Raw genomic sequence first — 13,394 nt, forward strand, 5'->3', positions numbered from 1 at the left:
CGCAACCGCGCAAGGCCCCGGGGAGGGCTGCCCGACTGCAGGCCTGAGGGACCCCGCCGGCATGGGCTGGCCAGCGCAGTGCCTGCCTGCCGGCCGCGCGCACGGGGCCCGTTTCAGGGCGAAGGAGAACCCGGGGAGCGGCGGGAGGCCGGGGCCGCTTGTAGGTCTCTTACCGGGCAGGGAAGCTGCAGAATCCGACTCGGTCGGGGTCAGCACGGCCCCTGGCTTCTTGGCGGAGCTGGTGCCGGAACGGGGAACCGGGCAGCAAAGGCTGTCGGAGTGAGTATTACCAGGGCAGGCCCGTGGGGAGCCGTGACGAGGGGCGTGCAACTGCTGGGACGTGAGGTGGAGTGGACGTGAGGCGGTGTGGACATGAGGTCGAGTAGATGTGAGGTAGAATGGACAAGAGGTGGATGGAGGTTGAGTGGACTTGGGGTGAAGTGGATGTGAGGTGGTGTGTACGTGAGGTGGGGTGGACATGAGGGAGTGGCTGTGAGTTCGAGTGGCTGTGAGGCGGTGTGGCCGTGAGGCTGTGTGGACATGAGGTGGGGTGGACATGAGGGAGTGGCCGTGAGTTCATGTGGCTGTGAGTTCGAGTGGCCGTGAGGTGGAGTGGAAGTGAGGTGGTGTGGATGTAGGTGGAGTGCACATAAGGGGTGGTCATGAGGTACTGTGGTTGTGAGGCAGTGTGGACATGAGGTCGAGTAGATGTGAGGTGGAATGGACAAAAGGTGGATGGAGGTTGAGTGGACTTGGGGTGAAGTGGATGTGAGGGGGTGTGGACGTAAAGGAGTGGACATGAGGTGGCATAGACGTGAGGTGGAGTGGACATGAGGTGGCATAGCTGTGAGGTGGAGTGGACATGAGGTGGCATAGCTGTGAGGTGGAGTGGACGTGAAGTAGTGTGGACATGTGTTCGAGTGGACGTGAGGTGGAGTGGACATGAGGTGGCATAGCTGTGAGGTGGAGTGGACGTGAGGTGGAGTGGATGTGAAGTAGTGTGGACATGAAGTAGAGTGGACGTGAAGTAGTGTGGACATGTGTTCGAGTGGACGTGAGGTGGAGTGGATGTGAGGTACTGTTGATGTGAGGTGGTGTGGATGTAGGTGTTAGATCTGCTGACCATCTAAGAAAATACCAGTCAAGCACAAACAGGCCTTTATTATGCAAAGAGGAGTCCCTTTCTGGGCCTTTCCCATGCAGTGGAAGAATAAACCCGAGAGAAGACTGCAAGTGGGAAAGACAAGCTGGGTAGTGGAGACAAAGGTTTTATACCCCCTGACGTGGGTGCTGGCATCAGCCCTGCTTGGGTCCTGATGGGACAAGGACTGTTAGCCTTTGTACACCATTGGTCCATTCGTGGCCTTGGCTGCCTTTGGGGTGTGCCAGATCTCTGGCTGAGGTCTCTGGTGTCCACCCACTTCCTGTAACTGCGGTAACCAGGATTCCGACCTTTTGGTAATAGGAAAAGGGTGGTGAAGTCAATCTGCCTTCTCCCTGATGGAGAGGGGTGTTGTCCCTAAGTGAGGTCTGGAAGAGGCACCAGGGGTACTGGAATGTAGGTGTGCAGTAACATCTGCTTCAAAGTTACTTGTTAGGGTCCCTGTGGCTGTCGGAGCTTCTAAGGGAAAAAAAATCTCCTAACTGCGCAGCTCCAACTGCGCTCTCCCATTCTAAGGCTGTTTGGATTTCGGAGGCGGGAAGCTGCTTGGGTGATAGACCGGAGATGGGAGACAGAACGAAGGGACTGGCCTTTTCTCAACCCGTCTGGGGAGTGCAGAGGGGGTCGATGTTTCCCATTGGTGGGCTCCTAATTAATTAAGAAATGGGTGGGCAATGCTGGTGCCGCCCACCTGAAGGAGTGGCCAAGACCTCAGACTATCCCGGATGGTCTCAGCCTGGACTGTTTTCCCGCGGCCCTTCCTGCACTCTGCCCGGAACCCTTCTTTTGGAGAGGCTCTTTGGGGAGGTGCTCCCCCGTATCCCTGCCCTCTACTCACACACTCGTTACCCCTTCCCCGCTTGCCCATGCCTTGGCCGTGCACCCCAGACCCTCCTGGAAGCCCTCCACAGCTGTCCTGCCTACCCCTGCCCGCTCAGTGCTTGATCCAAGTTGTCCTGATAGACACCGCTTTCCTGCTCACTTGCTTAGTGCTGGGCTCTAGCAACAGGTCTGTTATCCTCCTGCTTTTAGGCAGAAGCCCTGCCCTTCCTCGTGGGTGTCTTAAGGCTCCAGGCCTTCTCCGGCGCTCTCTCTGGTGGCTCCACACCCGTTTTCACAAGACACTTTCCTACCTGGTTGCTCGACAGCTCAAGCCCACGTGGATGGCTGTGGCCTCCCCACAATGGCCTGCTTGCTTGCTCTTCGTGTGTCAGTGCTCATGACCCCCTTTCCCAGGTGCTGGAGTCTGTCCCTGCCCTCCTGCCTGCCTGCCTGCCCACTGTCTTTCTCTCCTACAGGGCCTGCGTGTGTATGTGTGTGTCCGTCCATGAGGGCCCACAAGCCTCCTCTTGCCACAACCTCGGTGGCATGGGTGTCCAGCGTGGCCTCCCATGCCATCTCCGGGCATGGGCTCATGAGGACCCCTTTCCCTTTGTCAGGGGCTCCGAGGAAACACTCGAGGGCTTAGGCATCCCTGTCGTGTGCATTTGAGGCAGGAATTTGGCCCCACGGCCTCCAGCCAGATGCTGCTGCCCTCTCATTCACCAGCGAGTGCTTCACCCTCCTCCAGGGATCATCCTGGACTCAAGACTCTCTCTCCTGCAGGCCAGCCGTGGACCATCGGCCACCGCTGATGTGCCACCTGCCATAAGACACCCAACGGCTGATGTGTGTTCTCCACAGAGTTCCTTCTCACCAGGACAGGTAGAGTAGCAACATGCCTGGATCCCTCATTTGTACCGGCTGCTCTCACAGCACGCAACGGCATAAGTTGTGCAAGCCAGGGGGACAGGCACCCTCACCAGTCTGGTGAAGGAGCTGCTGAAGAAACCATCAAGGGGTGGAGTCGGGTGCTGTGGGGTGGTGCTGTGGGGTGTTGTCCCAGTGGGTCAAGCCTCAGCCTGCCAGGCGGATGGTCTGTATGGGCGCTATTTTAAAGTCTGGCTGCTTCCCCTGTGGTCCAGCTCCCTGCTGGTACTCCTGAGAGAGCAGCAGAGGATGGTGCAGGGGCTTGTGCCCCTGTGCTCCTGTGGGAGATCTGGAGGAAGCTCCTGATTCCCAGGCTTGTCCTGGCCCAGCCACTGCTGGCTCTGGTGGTGGTCCCTGGGGAAGTGAGCCAGCAGATGCAAGAAAGATTGCTGCCAGTTAAACTGCATAACCACCTGGAAAGTGCACAATCCAGGAGTGAGAGACCTGGGAGGGAAATAGTGGGTTCCCCCCCTCTTGGGTTACGACTTCCACGGGTTGGCACAAAAACTAGGACAGGGGTTGGGGTGGCTAGACAGAAAGGCACTCATCAACACCCGTGAGGGCTTGGTTGTTGAGCTGCTTAGATGGATCTAAACTTCAATGCCATTTGCCGTGTACGAGAGCCAAGGGGGATGTGGGACAGACTACACTGGTCTGCTACACATACTGGCAAACCAGGGTAGGGGGCAGGCCTGGTGGGGGTTATTGCGGGTCGCTCTCACCAGGCTGCAGCTCCCACGGGTTTATGTGAGGGCCAAGTATGCGCTGTGCAGAACCAGTCTGGACTGCAACACCCATTGGTTCCAGTGGAAAGCAGGGCTGAAAACAGAACCAACCCGGCAATTGCAACCACCAGCTGACCAGGGTGATGGACTGTGCCGGACCCTGTACTTGCTGGTGCATACAAGAATCTGGCCTGGGAACACCTCAGACGAAGTTTCTTTGGCGATCTCCCCAATTGAAATGCCAGACTCAGAACCCTAACCATGAAAGGACAGAAGATGGAACAAGTTAATCAACGACCTCAGCTATAGGTTGGCAACAAAATACCGGGCAAATAGAGACGCTATGATGGACAATGTCAATCAGTGGATTTTTCAACGACCTCATCGTGTTTGGAGGGGCGAGATTGGCAGCGATTCATAACTGGTGAACTATTGAAACCTCTTGAGCGAATATCTCAGAGCATGCCCCACTTGCAGGACTTGGGGTTAGGGTTGTATCCGCCTTTCCAATGAAAAAATAATAAAAATAAATCTTTAAAAAAAAAAAGCATCCCATATAGCCTCCATTTCCCATATAACTCCCTGCTTGTGGCCTGGGAAAGCAGTAGAGGACGGTCCAAAGCCTTGGGACCTTGCGCCCATGTAGTAGACCTGGAAGAAGCTCCTGGATCCTGGCTTCAGATCGGCTCAGCTCTGGCAGTTGTGGCCGCCAGGGGAGTGAACCAGAGGACAGAAGATCTTTCTCTCTGTATCTCTTTCTTTCTGTATATCTGTCTTCCCAATAAAAACAAATCTTAAAAATCCCTGAAGTCACAGGAGAAGAGATGCCCACAAAACAATATGGGAGAGGGGGCCCAGCACGGTAGCCTAGTGCCTGAAGTCCTTGACTTGCGTGCCTGGAGTTCCCATATGGGCACTGGTTCGTATCCCCACAACCCACACTTCCCATCCAGCTCCCTGCTTATGGCCTGCGAAAGCAGGTGAGGACAGCCCAAGCCCTTGAGATCGTATCCTGCACCCATGTGGGAGACCTCAGAGAGGCTCCTGGCTCCTGGCTTCAGATCAGCTCAGCTTCGACCATTGCAGTCACTTGGGGAGTGAATCATTGGATGGGGGAATCTTCCTGTCTTTCTTCCTGTGTATTTGACTTTGCAATAAAAATAAATAAATCTTTAAAAATAAATTTGGGAGAGAAACTAGTTGGAGTCACTCTATGCGTATCAGGAAATGTACATTGAACAGAAAGCTCAGAGGTGTGGCATATGCAAGGGCACATACAGGCAGCTATTTCACACACACAAAGCAGAAAATACAGAACTCTGAATTCAGCCACCCTACAAAAATTTCCATAAATAAGTCATATGTTTTATTTAAAGATTTATTTTTATTATTATTTTTTTTATTGGAAAGGCAGATATACAGAGAGGAGAGACAGAGAGGAAGATCCTCCGTCCGATGATTCACTCCCCAAGTGAGCGCAACGGGCCGATACTATGCCGATCCGAAGCCAGGAGCCTCTTCTGGGTCTCCCATGTGGGTTCAGGTTCCCAAAGCTTTGGGCCGTCCTCTACTGCTTTCCCAGGCCACAGGCAGGGAGCTGGAAGGGAAGCGGGGCTGCCGGTGCCCATATGGGATCCCGGGCGTGCAAGGCGAGGACCTTTAACCACTTGCGCCACTGCGCCGGGCCCAATAAGTCATATGTTTTAAAAGTTTATACACATAGGGCCCGGCACGGTGGCCTAGGGGCCAAAGTCCTCACCTTGAACATGCCAGGATCCTATATGGGCTCTGGTTCTAATCCTGGCAGTCCCGCTTCTCATCCACCTCCCCGCTTGTGGCCTGGGAAAGCAATCGAGGACACCCTAAATCTTTGGGACCCTGCACCCACATGGGATACCCGGAAAAAGCTCCTGGCTCCTGGCTTTGGATTGGCTCAGCTCCAGCCATTGCGGCCGCTTGGGGAGTGAATCATTGGACGGAAGATCTTCATCTCTGTCTCTCCTCTTCTCTGTATATCTGCCTTTCCAATAAAAATAAAATAAAATTGTATTCAAGTCTGACCTGGCCCACCTTGGAAACCTACGTGGTCGGTCTGCAGCACAAGAGTCATGTGTCCCCGCACGCAGGGGCGAGGCCAGATCGTGGGGGCCGGTGTTGACGACAGGTGCCTAATGTCTTCCTCGGTGCGGTGGTCTCTAGGGCTCAGGCCCTAGGGTCGGAACCCCTCCCTGCCCACAAGCAGAGCCCTTTTTGGGGCATTCAGAACCGTGCGCGTGTGGATTCCAATAGCGCCTTCTCCGGGGAGGCTGGGGACGGGGAGCGGGTCTCGGGGAGCAGCGCCCAGCGCCCGGAAACCGGGAGAGGGGCAAGTGCGTGGGGCGAGCGCGTGGGGCGAGCGCACCTCTTCCCGCCCGCCCCGGGCAGAGGGCTCCCACCCCAGGCAGCTCCACTCCTTCCGGCTGCCCCTGAGCGCCCCCGCCCCGCCAGTCTCCCCCTCGTGATTGGCCGCGGGTGGATACATTGAGCGACCACTCCAGTCCTGGGTCAGCGGGCGACCGTGCCTCCGGTCCCGCGGGAGTGAGGAAGTGGTGCGGCACGTCCGCGCAGCGGAAGCGGGAAGTGGACGGTATTGCAGGTGAGTCGGCGTGGCGGGCGGGAGCCCTGGACGCCCAGCACGGGGTGTGAGCCTGGGCCTCAGCGGGCACGGTAGGGCAGGTCGGTGAGCCCGGTGGAGGCCCCGCCCGGTGCGCGCTCCTTCCTTGCCGTCTGTCTTCCGGAGCTCCCCCACCTCCACCGCCCTGGTCTCCCGGAGCCCCGGGTTCTCGGAGGACGCGGGTCCAGGGCTTGGGACGCTGGCGCCGGGAGTGAAGACCCGTGAGAAGGTGACCCCGTGAGGGGGCGTCGGGACCAGGTGAGGGGGCGTCGGGACCCTGAGGGGGCGTTGGGAACCTGAGGGGGCGTCGGGACCCTGAGGGGGCGTCGGGACCGGGTGAGGGGACGTCGGGACTCTGAGGGGGCATTGGGACCGGGTGAGGGGGCGTCGGGACCGGGTGAGGGGGCTGACCGGGTGAGGGGGCGTTGGGACCCTGAGGGGGTGTCGGGACCGGGTGAGGGGGTGTCGGGACCCTGAGGGGGTGTCGGGACCTTGAGGGGGCGTCGGGACTGGGTGAGGGGGTGTCGGGACCCTGAGGGGGTGTCGGGACCCTGAGGGGGCGTCGGGACCGGGTGAGGGGGTGTCGGGACCCTGAGGGGGTGTCGGGACCCTGAGGGGGCGTCGGGACCGGGTGAGGGGGCGTCGGGACCCTGAGGGGGCATTGGGACCGGGTGAGGGGGTGTGGGGACCCTGAGGGGGCGTCGGGACCCTGAGGGGGCGTCGGAACCCTGAGGGGGCGTCGGGACCGGGTGTGGGGGCGTCGGGACCGGGTGAGGGGGCGTTGGGACCCTGAGGGGGCGTCGGGACCGGGTGAGGGGGCGTCGGGACCCTGTGGGGGCATTGGGACCGGGTAGGGGGCGTCGGGACCCTGAGGGGGTGTCGGGACCCTGAGGGGGCGTCGAGACTGGGTGAGGGGGCGTCGGGACCCTGAGGGGGCGTTGGGACCGGGTGAGGGGGTGTCGGGACCCTGAGGGGGCGTCGGGACCGGGTGAGGGGGTGTCGGGACCCTTTGGGGGCGTCGGGACCCTGTGGGGGCGTCGGGACCCTGAGGGGGCATCGGGACCGGTTGAGGGGGCGTCGGGACCCTGTGGGGGCTGACCGGGTGAGGAGGTGCTGGGACACGGGTTGAGGATATGTGAAGAGCTGCTGGGACTCGGGGTCAGGACCCAGTGAGGAGGCGGTGAGGGGTCAGGACCCCATGAGGAGAGAGCTGGCACTGTAGTGAGACCTGGCGGTGGCACAGGGCACCAGGTGAAGTGGAGGCCTAGGCTTTAGCCCGGGAGCGTTTTTGGTAGGCTCTGGGTACAGACCCCGTTGCTCATGGCCGCCCTTTCCGGGCTAACCTGTGGAAGCTGAGCGTTTTCAGTGAGCAGCAGCGGCAGTGGGCAAGTGCCCCGGAACGCCTTGGGGGCCTCCCTGAGGAAACAGAATCAAGTTTATCTCATGCGGAAAAGGGAGGCTCAGGGAAGTCAGGTGACTGGGGGCAGGCTCTGGAGTAACGGTTAAGTCTGCTGGGGATCCCACCTATTGTTGTGAGGTATCTGGGTTCAAGCCTGGCCCCCAACTGCACCCTGGGAGGCAGGGAAGCAGCGGGTGATAGCTCAGGTGCAGGTGGTCGGTTTGTGTTGTCCACGTGGGAGGTCCATACTAATTTTCACCTGGCTTTGCATAGCCTCTTGTGGATATTTGGGGAGTAGACTAGCAGGAGTTCTCTCCCCACCTCATTCCAATGACATCAGTAATAGTGTTGACAAAGAGGTGGACTAGTGCTGGCCACTCTCCCGTGGGGTCACCCTCTCAGGATTCAGACTTTTTCTGGTGGAGGGTAGAAGGAAATTTTGCAGGCGTGTGGTCCTTGGCCATTCCCAGTTGGGCACCACAGCTGATCTGGCATGGAGGTTGCAGTGTGGCCTGCTGTGTGCACATGGTCTGATCTTGGTCTTTGTTGGCAGAGTGGTATGATGCAGAGCTTCTTGATGTTGCTGAGGGAGCACGGGAACACCCACCCACCCCCGGCGGAGCTGGTGCCCCTCGCGGGCAGCCTATGCCATGACATCCAAGATGACCTCACTCAGATGCAGCCTTTGGTTTCTGCCATTCTGGACAGCCAGCTGTGCCCGCACCTCCTGGACAATGCAGATGTGGCCCTGGTGTGTGCCCGTGTCCTGGCCCAGCAGGAGCAGCAACAGGCAGCCTGCCGGCTTCTGGAGGTACATGTGGGCTCAGTGGCCATTGGAAGGAGGGGCAGGGTGCACCATTCAAGCATTATCCATATGCCGGGAGCTAGCAATGAGTTGCTGGCCCACATCTCACAGACCAACCCCTTAGGGCTGCCTGGGAGAGGTGTTTTATACAAAGATTAGTTCCGGTAATTCTCACTTGAGTGAGTTACAAGCAGCTTGGGAATCTGAGTACTGGATGTGCATCAAGTGGTGCCAGCTCATAAACACAGCAGGTGGAGTGAAACCTGATTTCTTTCTGGCTTTGAAGCGCTGACAGTGATCAGATGGCCAGGTACACCCATCATCACCCCGGTCCCCAGTCTGGCGGCACCTGGAATCCCTCTCAGTATGTCATTCCCTCTGCAGGAGGCCAAGACCTTGCTCTGTGCAGTTGATGCCTCCCTGGCCGCTTGATGTCACTTGTTCCAGGTTCTAGCTTGTGCCTGTTTATTCCTTTCCCACTGTAGCCCTCAGCACTGCTAACCGTGGGTCCATCCAGATCTGGTTCTTCCTACCAACATGTGGCTTTAGTGGACTCTCCTTGACAGGGTTGTCGGGTGCCAGGAGGCAGCCGTGAGCTGGTGCAGCTCTGGAACGACATTCACTACGACCTGGCCAGGAGGAAGCTGGGTGTGGCTGCGCTGACCCCGGTGCAGAAGTTCCGCTGCAGGAAGAGGTACTGCTGGGCTTTAGCTCTGTGTGTCAGGGGCTCCTGAGGGGTTGGCCATGCCCTTACGTTATTTTCTGTTGCCAAGCAAGGCTCACAGGTCTTGTTCTGAGTGCTACCCCACCCCTCCCTGTGGCTCCTGGAAGAAGAGGTGGATTGTACTACAGAGGCTTGCTTGCAGGGAGGCCAATGTGAGGCAAGTCCTTTAGAGTCCAGCAGTCAGTGAGCCTGGGACCGCTAGGGCTGTGTGACCCACCACACAGAGGCTGACAGCCTGCCAGTGGAAGCCCAGCAGAGGCAGCCACTTGGTGACCAGTGTAGGGGTGGCATCCTGTCACTCAAGCTGTTTGGGGAGCACTCCCTGGGTCTGGATGCTGGGGCACCCTAGGCTTTGCTTTCCTGCAGGTGGCACTGACATGAGACCACGAAGTGCTAGCGGATCGATCATCGCTAGCAGGCAGGTCTCTGCAGAGACCGTGGTCTGAGGGGGCTGGGCTGTGGGGAGGGGCTTCTTCAGTGTTGGTAGTGCAGGTCTGTCCCAGCCTTGGAAGGAGACCCTACCTGAGGGATGGTGGTGGTCTTGTGAGCACCAGTGCTTAAGGCAGAGGGAGTGGCAACCTCAGAGGTCTGGCTTAAGACCTCTGGTTTAGGGGATGTCCGCTGGCTGAAGGGGTGTTCACAGCCTTTGGAAAATGCAGCAGTGACCTTCGCCTGTAACCATAGGGACAGGTGGTGGCTGAATTTTCACCTGCGGGGAGAGTGACTGATGAACCACAAGGAGAGCCCAGGGCTGTATTCTGATGGTGCTGGCTGACCCTGAGGGCTGTCAGGAAGGGTGGTGTCTCTTTGCGGCTCAGGCAGTTGTCCAGGACCCAAATCATGGCCCAAGAACAGTTGTATGCAGTGAAAAGGGAAGAGATTCCAGGGCTTTTGGCCCTGGGTTGGAACCAGGAGTGTGGTGGTTCTTGTTAAGGCACACAGGGCAGGGGTGGGGTGAGTGGTTCCAGGGAGATGAGCTGCATTTGGGATGTGTAAGGTGCCCACTGCATTATGTACGTCCACATAGGCTTTGCAGCTGAAATCTTCAACTGAAGTGATATTTGTCCTCAGTAGAAATGAAGATATATTCAGTGGTGGCGAAAAACTGTGACCAACTTGGACATGTCCCCTGCCTAGCTCCAGGAGGCTTCAATCTCAGGAGTAGTGCTGGGGATGTTGTCCAGTGGCCTGAGCAGCCTAGCTGCTCCTCATACCCCCTGCAGTGGTCAGCTGAGGAGTGGCCAGGGGGTGAGGGGAAGTGCGGGGTGTGGCATGCAGGGAGGGAAGTCCAGGGTGATAAAGGAGAACAGCAGTGACCCTCTGCTGCCCGTGGTGAGGGGAGGAGCTGGCTCAGTGACCCTGGGTGAAGCTAGAGAAGTTTTACTGGGAGAGCCCTGACTGAGGCAGCAGCCGGAGGGCTGGGGGGAGGTGAGAGCCGCCAGAATGTTTACCAGCCCCGATGCCTCTGGTGCAAGAAACACTTGAATTGGAATGGAATCTGGAAAGTCCTTAGGGAGGCAGGGAAGTGGAGCCAATACACAGAACATCAGCTGCAGCCTCATTGCCGGGGTCCCCATGTGTTTGAGGGGTGCAGTGGGCTGGCAGGCGCCATGGTGGCAAGTCAGTGATGATAACTCAGTGAAATCTAGGGAGGAAGTGCTGGGCAGAGAAGGGCGCAAGGGTATGGGGGTGGGGCTGCACTGAGAGATGGGTGGGAAGGCCAAGGACTTTGCCTCATAAGTCCCATGGGCAGACAGGGAGGACAGGGAAAAGCCACATGGAAATGTGAAAACATAGGGGTGGGAACCCAGATCCTGGAGCCCTCTTTGGGGGTCTTGGGGCTGAGCTCCCCGCCATGGCCTGCAGGTGTGTGGGTTAGACGCTGATTTTCACTTGTGGGACAGCCTTGCCTCAGAAATGTTGCTGTCACAGGGCAGGGGACCGCTGGGCCCCCTCACTGTGCTGTTCTCATCTCCTCCAGGAATCCCCCACCCGCAGGCCTCTGCCCGGATGGCCTCAAGAGTCGGAACTTCCCCAGAGAGGTCCGCAGGAGGCTTCAAGACTTTGCCTTGGCCGTGAGCATTAACCCCAGCAAGGCTCAGCGGGTAAGAACAGGTGGAAGCCTTACCTCTGCCTCAGCTGCCTGTCCCTGGGCCTTTGCCCCCACGCCTGTTCTTTATCCTCTTTTGGGAGGGCGTGCCCTGTGCCTAGTCTACAGAGGGCAGTCCCAGTCGCCTTCTTAGGTTCTCAGTGTGGCTGTAGGCATGGAGGCTGAGATGGCTGGTACTGGGTGTGGGTTGAGGGTAGGGGCATTGGCCCACAGTGCCTGGTTCCTGCTCCCTCAGCACATCCGTCCCGCGGTCGCATGGCTCCTCCTGGTGGCCTCTCCTGTCTGCTGCTTACTGGGCTGGGTCCCCCCTCTCTGCTGGGGCTTTTGCTCAGGGTCGCCCCATGTGTGGGGTGCATGGTGCTGGGGGCGGTGACTGCACACAGCGGGCCCCTCCCGAGGTTCAGGACACTGTGGGCCTGCTCTGCAAGGTTCAGGACACTGCGGGCCTGCTCTACAAGGCCTGCTGAGGCTCGGCTCCCTACGACGCTTGGCCTGGCCTGACTCCCGAACTGAGCCTGGGCCTGGGAGGTGTTGTGTCTTCTCCAAGCAGGTGGCTAGGAGAGGCCCTGGTCAGCCACCAGCGCAGCTGGTGCCGATTCTGCTGCCTTTGGAGAGGTCAGCTTGGTTTCTGTGGAAGTGTGGGCACGGACCAGGAGTTAACAAAGCTAATTGTGCTGTTTTCGGACAGGAGAGTTTGGCTTTGGAGACAAGCTTGACTGCAGAGCAGGTCTACAACTGGTTTGCTAATTACCGGCGGTGCCAGCAGTCCCTGCTCCAGCATGTGCAGCCAGCCCAGCGGGTGGTGGCCGAAGACCCCAGTACAAAGGAGAGACGTCTGGACCGCTGGTGTCATTGGTCCGGTGGGTGTCTCCAAGGCCCTAGCATCATGGTATCTGGAGGTTTGCTTTCTGACAAGCCCCCTCGTTGCATTAACTGTTACGGGACACTGGAACAGGGGCACTGTGGCTATAGGTGCAGACCTCACCAATGTTCAGCACAGTCAAGACCTCACCTGGTGGCCAGCTAATCCTGAAGGTAGAGAGAGTCAGACTGTGCCGAGGAATGGTGTAGGTGAGGTTGTAGGTGCCCGGCCCCCCACCCGTGTGCCCAGATTGCCATGTGGAGATAGATGGGCATCGGTGTGGGGATCAGGGAGTAGATGTGGGTCTGGGGATAGCTCACAGCAAAGATTGATGACCCAGTGGCCACACCCTGCTCTACTTGCTGGAAGGGAGGCCGAGATAGAGTCACGAAGCCTCTCCTTCCCTCTGTTTTTTCCAGCCTGACCCAGGGACGGCGTACCTCCGCAGTCTCCAGACGCCCTCCAAAGACCTTGGGAGGCCCTGGCCTTGGTCACAGACCTTCCTGGAGCTGAGACGATCTCAAGGCCCCTGGCTCCCAGGTACTGTTGTCCTCACGTGCTATGGGGCCATCTCACCTGTTCGTTCGCCTTCTCAGCTGAAGGTGAGGATGGGGAGTGGGCATGAGTGTGCTGGGGCCACCGCACAGGTACCAGGTCAGTGACTGCTGATTGATTGGAGGAAGGGAAGCCACGTCAGAGACAGAGCAGCTGTGACTCTGGAACCTGACATGGAGTGAGGCCCACCTTCATGTGTGTTTGGGAAAAGGGGGGAGATTGACTTCGCCTGCAGACGACCCCAGCTTTTGTGGTTTGTGAGTCTGCTGTAGTCTGTCTGTTGTGCATTCCGTGCAGTCAGCACCTTTCTCCTTTGCAGAATGCTGTCTGAGCACTCTGCTTTGTGTACTGCCAGGAAGACCTCGCAGAAGTAATGTGGGAAGGAAGAAGCTGAGCACCTGTAGCAGGCATTTTTGAACCTTGGAGAAGAAGTATATGGCTTTATTACAGGAAAACCAAGTGCACTTTTTAAAACAATATATTTGAAAGGAGAACAAGAGATTTTTTTTCTATTTTATGGTTCATTTCCCAAATGGCTTCAACAGTTGGAGCCAGGCGAGGCCAAAGCCAGGAACCAGCTCTTTCCGGGTCTTGCACTTGGGTGGCAGGGGTCCAGGCACCCAGGGCATCTTTCATTGCTTCCCCAGGTA

At 58.1% G+C, this 13,394-nt stretch overlaps 1 protein-coding gene across 1 annotated transcript; it reads left to right on the forward strand.

The window, feature by feature from the left end:
• The first annotated feature begins 8,250 nt into the window (after positions 1-8,250).
• LOC121161819 (anomalous homeobox protein-like) lies at positions 8,251-13,075 on the forward strand. The gene is made up of 6 exons (XM_040988452.1): positions 8,251-8,499; positions 9,060-9,187; positions 11,199-11,322; positions 12,016-12,187; positions 12,730-12,791; positions 13,064-13,075. Exons 1-6 carry the CDS (start codon positions 8,251-8,253, stop codon positions 13,073-13,075), a joined length of 747 nt encoding a protein of 248 aa, XP_040844386.1.
• Positions 13,076-13,394: the final 319 nt, after the last annotated feature.

This window comes from Ochotona curzoniae, unplaced genomic scaffold, assembly GCF_017591425.1.
Source record: "Ochotona curzoniae isolate NIBS_2020 unplaced genomic scaffold, NIBS_Ocur_1.0 contig_1014, whole genome shotgun sequence".
Taxonomy (NCBI): Eukaryota; Metazoa; Chordata; class Mammalia; order Lagomorpha; family Ochotonidae; genus Ochotona; species Ochotona curzoniae.